This window comes from Benincasa hispida, chromosome 1 (assembly GCF_027475165.1).
Source record: "Benincasa hispida cultivar pf3 chromosome 1, pf3_genome.v1.1, whole genome shotgun sequence".
Lineage (NCBI taxonomy): Eukaryota > Viridiplantae > Streptophyta > Magnoliopsida > Cucurbitales > Cucurbitaceae > Benincasa > Benincasa hispida.
Genome location: NC_143478.1, coordinates 10,076,375 through 10,082,374, shown reverse-complemented (window position 1 = coordinate 10,082,374; position 6,000 = coordinate 10,076,375). Strand labels below are relative to the sequence as shown.

General features: G+C 32.4%; 1 protein-coding gene and 1 non-coding gene across 2 annotated transcripts; both read right to left on the bottom strand.

Moving 5' to 3' along the window:
- Positions 1–368: 368 nt before the first annotated feature.
- LOC120070296 (zinc knuckle (CCHC-type) family protein) lies at positions 369–4,556 on the bottom strand. Its single transcript, XM_039022214.2, has 4 exons — positions 4,070–4,556; positions 3,539–3,644; positions 2,117–2,207; positions 369–1,603 (listed from the first exon to the last, which is right to left on the bottom strand). Exons 1-4 carry the CDS (start codon positions 4,379–4,381, stop codon positions 736–738), a joined length of 1,377 nt encoding a protein of 458 aa, XP_038878142.1. The 5' UTR covers positions 4,382–4,556; the 3' UTR covers positions 369–735.
- A 4-nt stretch (positions 4,557–4,560) lies between these two features.
- TRNAQ-CUG (transfer RNA glutamine (anticodon CUG)) lies at positions 4,561–4,632 on the bottom strand. The gene has a single exon. It is a non-coding gene; the product is annotated as a tRNA-Gln (tRNA).
- Between the last annotated feature and the right edge of the window lie 1,368 nt (positions 4,633–6,000).

Genomic DNA, 6,000 nt, shown 5'->3' with positions numbered 1-6,000 from the left:
CATGTTTTGGTCAAGTTCTAAAAATTAGTTTCAAGTTTTCAAGACTCTTCTATACCTTCGTGACTATTCGAACTTGTAGTAAATACCTTGGTTCCAAATGATTCGAGGTACTTGAACACAATCACCCCTAGTAAATACCTTGGTTCCAAATGATTCGAGGTACTTGAACACAATCACCCCTCGGACAAATTCAAGTCAAGCAACAAAGACAGCTTTCTCACCTCCCACACTCATTCCCTCCCTATATAATAACTTCTTTTTTATTACACCCTTTGTTCATGGGTTATAGCCACCTAGTGACTAATAAATCATACAAATATTTTATGTAGATAGTAACCATACTAACAACATTTACGTGCACATCAGAATGGTCCAAAAATTAACAAGTTCCTCGTTAATGTAATTAGGAGCTTATTATATCTTCATAATACAAAATAGCAGGAAGATATCAACCTGAGTCAATTACATTCCTACAGAAGGTGTAAAAAAACGTAGCAATTCACTTAAGCTAAGGGGAATGAGAGAAATTCAGCTATGTTAAAATCATAGCAAGAATATCAGCTATGAACATACATGGCCATAGAGCCTAACTTGACTTTGCTCTTAGATAGTTTCTGAGTCCTTGAAAATTGTTCAAAATTTCAAATCAACTATTGTATTCCATGCTTTGAAAGAAACGTGAATCCACTATTTTCATCTTTGGAAGTCAGACATATTTACCTCAGTAAGAATCTGCTATGTTTTCCTACTTGGACAATTCGGAGATGTGTGCCCTTCCTTGCCGCAATTCAAGCAGAGTAAGGTTTTGACATCGTTTTGCCATTCCCTTTTCCTCAGTGGTAGGCTTGAGAGCTTCGGATCTTCCATCTTCGACAGGTGATTTGCAATATGATGTTGGCCACACAGACTAGGAGCCGACGACACTCCTGAGAGATGTGAGTTTTTTTGTGTACGTAATTGTTCTTCGATTCTTAATCGATCTATCAACTTCGCGAGGGAAAGATACTGCTCATGCATTAAGTTTACCCACACACTATGCCAAGAAAGTGGGAGCTTTGAAATAATAGCACTAACATGAAAATCCTCATCAATAAGCGTTCCAGCAGAAACAATGGAATCAGCAATGTTATTAAGTTTTTCCACTTGTTCTAATATTGACTTCTCCTCAACCATCCTGAATTCTAGATACTTTTTGACTTGAGATCTCTTGGTGCCAAACTCCTCCAAAAAATATAGCAATTTTAACTCATTCCAAAGTTCACTGGCACTCATCGTTTTTGTTGCGTATTCATTAAAAAGCCTATCGGAGAGGGAGTTCAGAATGTTGCGGCAACACATGCGGTCATCACTCATCCATTTCTGTTCAGCAGCCTTGGTTTGAGCAGGATTTCCAGAGCTTGATTCTGGCCCAAGTACGGGAGTAGGACATTGTTCAGAAAGTACATAAGCAATCTTTAAGTGCTGCAGCAAAGACTCCATCTGACTTGCCCATAAATTGTAGTTTTTTCCATCAAATCGAATGGTTTCATTTGGAAAATTTGGAGGAGTTACCCTATTCGTCAGTTCTGAGACAGCACCAATTTTATCAGCATCATGTTCAGATCTACACGATATAGTACAGTCAGATAGTTGAACTATATATTTATTGTCCAGATTTTTAAATGCCACGACAAAACCACTTAAGCCTCGTTTGATAACTCATTGGATTTTTGAGAATTAAGCTTATAAACACAAATTTTATTTATTTTGTTAACTAAATTTTACAAATGTATTTTCAAAATCCAAGCTAAGTTTCGAAAACTAAAAAAACAGTTTTTAAAATTTTATTTCGTTTTTGGAATTTGATTAAGAATTCAAATGTTTCCTTTAAAAAAATGTAAACCATTATAAGAAATGGCGAGAAAATGAGGACAATTTTCATAAACCCAAAACTAAAAACATAATCAAATGGTTATTAAACGGACTAGCAAATAAAAATATGAAATACAAATTCAATTTGGAATTTACATTGGACACTGATGCCAGAAAACCTAGCATATGACTTTGGAGTTATCTTAACAATAAAATAAATTTGATGAACTATAACTAGCAGGTTCAGAAACAATAGTATCCTCACCTTTTTTTTGTTTTCATCTGCAAAATGGCGTCCTCTATAGCAGGAATATTACTCTTAAAGGCTGACCATTGCTCAGTTGACATGCTGATTCCTACCATGTGAAAATTTTCAGTTCCAAAACCAACATAAATTTTCATAATTAAAATAAAAACAGGGCACATAGGACTGCAAGATGGCTTGCTAGTTCAAACCCAAACAAAAGAAACTCCCATCTGGTCTAATTCAAAATCGACAGCGAATAATACAAAACAGTGCCTAACTAATTTAGGTTTATATGGTTTAGAGTTCAATATGGAATTGTGAAATGAGTTAAGGCTTTGTAGTTTTAGGTCCCCCCCCCCTATATTTATTTATTTATTATGCCGAAAACATTATGTTATCATGTGGTAAGTTGGTTTCTGTTTTAATACTTCACAGCCTATGTTGTTAAGGCGTTCCCTCGAGTTAGTATCTAAGCTAACCGGTTCGACTTTTAATAAATTCATACAGAAGTATTATTCAGAATTTTAGTCTCCCAAACCTGTCTCATCAAGCCTAGGTGTACACTTCTTGAGGTTTTTAAAACAGTGTATGTACATGGGTTTCAGTTGTAAACTTGACAAAGCTTCATACAATTAGTCCAGTTGAAACTCAACCTTCTTTGTTTCTCTCTCTTTTTAATACAAACATCTTCATTCATAATTTGAATAGTGTTGTAAAGAAGAGTTTGACATCTGAGTTTCTGATCACTGAACTGAATTGTGGCAAGTTCTGTTCATTTTAGCTTCACAAAGTTGGATAAGAACCTTGTAAGATCTAACATTTCCATCTCATATTCATATTTTTAATAACTCAATGTAGTTCTCCATCTTCTGGCAAATGAAAGTTCTCATGTGCTGAAATTTTATTGTTAGTGTATTCAGCTTTCTTTCTGTTGTAGAAATGTTGAATCAGCCAGCTATCTTTTTTGGGATTATATTTTTACTCAAAAGAACTTGGTTGAAGCTGTTCAGTGTTTTAAGTTTCCATTGAGCTTCTCTGAGGACGTTAAAATTGGCTTCATATGAGACATTGGGCTTACAATTCCCTGGAGAAACATAAGCCTTTTGTGGACATTTAGTTTAAAAAAGAATAGAAGAATTTTGCAGAATGTCAGAAGACTATGGGAAGACATTTGGGATCTTAAAGTTTTCGTTGCTTCTTCCTCTTGGAAAACAAATTATACTGTTAATAAATAACTTAATCTAGCACTTTCAACCCACCTCCCAGCTATACAAAAAAACTTTAAAAAAAAAAAAAGGTAAAAGGTGAATGAAGTTAACATCATCAAATAGAATCGCGTTCTCAGAATTTTTTCAACATATCACCTCATCCAAATGTGTTAGGGTGAAATAAGAAGAATCACCATAAGAGTAAAGGAAGAGACCAATGCATAATGCCCACCTTTAAGAGTAGGAAGCTGCTTCCCATCTTTTTCAAAAAACTGCCTAATTGATACCATATTTGCCCCTCTAAATTTATGAATTGTCACACTCCTGTTATTAGAAAGCTGAAATAAACCAAAAAAACCCTTCGCTAATAAGAAACAAAATTATAGATAGGTTATAAATCGTAGAGCCAAAATTTGGACAAAAGGACAATTTTAACAATTGAAGTGCAGTGCCGTGAAGTTCTTGTCTAAATGATCATTTCTTCACTCATAAACATAGATAATTCTATACTTTATATCATAATGCACAAATGCAAGAGAATGCAGTTTCTTCCACAATCTAACCTTTTGATGCAGAATGATCAAGAAAAAAGAATATATAAGAATGTAGCCATAGAAACATGTACAATTTTATAGTTTACTTAACTACAGAAGAACCAGAAGCTTTGTACAAACCTAAAGATTTCATACAACTAAGTTCAGCAGATGCTTCCAACTCACTACAGCTATTTTCAAGAATCAACAAGGATATGGCTTTGATTTACCCGGCAAATCACAAGGTCGCCATCATCGTTAAACTCCTTGGGGGCTATCTCTTGATCCATCGGTTTATTCTCGTAACGAACACTAGGCCCTGGTTCATCCTCTTTCCCCATACAGACCTTCTCCGACATTGAAAGTAAAAAGCTCTCGACCACGTTCCTCACCAGCAACTTGTATTCTCTATTTGAAAGATCGATTCCAAGTCGTTCTTCAACCTGGCCTCGAACTTTAAACTCCGTCGTCTCTTCCATGTTCGATTTCTTCAATACATCAATCACGGTTTCCTCGATTTTCAGTTGTGTCTCGCGGTCCATCGGAAAATATCAGAATAGAAGAAGGAGTTGAAAGGAAAACGCCGGCCGGTGAAGAACAGTTCGTTTGTGAATAGGTAGCCGTCTCCAATTGGAAGTATTGTAATTTGTAGAGCCATGAATTTCCATTGCCTTCGGCTGAAAAAAGGAAAAAGAGAAAGAGAGGAAAATAGAAAAATAGAAGGTTCCACCGAGACTTGAACTCGGGTTACTGGATTCAGAGTCCAATGTCCTGACCACTAGACCATGGAACCACTTATTCATCAAACTTATATATTATTTATATTATTATTTCAAGCTATCAATTTTTGATTTTTCCTTTTGTCACTTTTAGATAGTATAGATTATAGGATATATAATGTAATTTTACATTAAAATCATTAAAAAAATAGTTGATATTTTATGTAACTTAAATTTATCTCTAATATTTGATTCAAAATTTATCATTCAAAAAAATAATATCAATCATGTGTTTCCATAAAAAAATTATATTTCACATTGGACTAGTATTTAGTTATCTCCGATATTTGATTATCTTATTTTTCTTAGTATCACGTTAAAGAGAAGATTTTTTTTTTTTAAAGAATAACCTTTAAAAATATTTTTTTAAAAAAAATAAAATAACAATATCTAAATCATGTTAAAAATTAAAAATTAAAAAAAAAAACAAAAAATCAATATACTATCTAAATCTAAAAGGATTTTAAAAAATTAAAAAACTATAATTTTAATGTGATTTAAAAAAAAATTACATTTTAAATGGTTTATTTAAATCAAAAGATATATTGGTTTCAATTTTGATTTTTTATTTTCCAAAATTTTTATATCATTTATCTCTTTTCTTTCTTGTTGTTTATCCCTCTTTTTCCTCTCATTCTCTATTTATATTATCTTCTTTTTCTCCTATTTCTTTAGGTTGAAATTGAGGTTTTGGATCTATGATATTGAGAAAGGAAGCCACAAAAATAAAATAAAATTAAAAAAAAAAAGGAAAAAAAAAAAAAACAATTTGATGCACCACAATGTAGAACAAACCGAGATTAACGAATACAATCTTTTGGGACTCATGTAGGCAGCATGAAGCAAGAAGGCACCTAACATCTCTTTGTTTCAATGGTTACTTTATTTTGGAGATTAGATTGAGTTTTCTTTAGGAAGTGTATATTTTGGTTACCCAGTTATTCCCCTCTCATTTATTATATTTAATATTATGTTCTTTTTTGTGAAATTTATTTATATTTCAAATAATAAGTTTATGTGTCATACATGTCTCTCAATACTCTTACAATCCCTATTTATCTTAAGATAAGTATTAAAAGAAATCTTATTCACCAGCTTTTATCTCTAACAAAGAAAGAAATAGATTTAAAAATCACATTTTATTTTTAATATTGGATTTTTTTAATAAAAAAATCACATTTTGTTTCAACTTATATATTTACATTTCAGTTTCAAGCTTATGAAACATGTGCAACCCACATATTCCAACTAGCACTAACTAAAAGAGGCTATGAAAGAAATATTTGATTTCTCTCTCTTTTTTTTCCCTTTTAGATAATAGTTATAGTGTTATATGTGTTGGGAATTACTAGTCAATTAGTATTTGTTGGAATGACTTTCAT

What these genes read in the sequence shown, in the direction of transcription:
- LOC120070296 (XM_039022214.2), bottom strand. Translation starts at nt 4,381, where the DNA reads ATGGACCGCGAGACACAACTGAAAATCGAGGAAACCGTGATTGATGTA. An exon ending in GCAGCTTCCTACTCTTAAAG is followed by an intron (nt 2,208 to 3,538) that starts GTGGGCATTATG and finishes TTCACATGGTAG; the next exon opens with GAATCAGCATGTCAACTGAG. An exon ending in CAGATGAAAACAAAAAAAAG is followed by an intron (nt 1,604 to 2,116) that starts GTGAGGATACTA and finishes TATATCGTGTAG; the next exon opens with ATCTGAACATGATGCTGATA.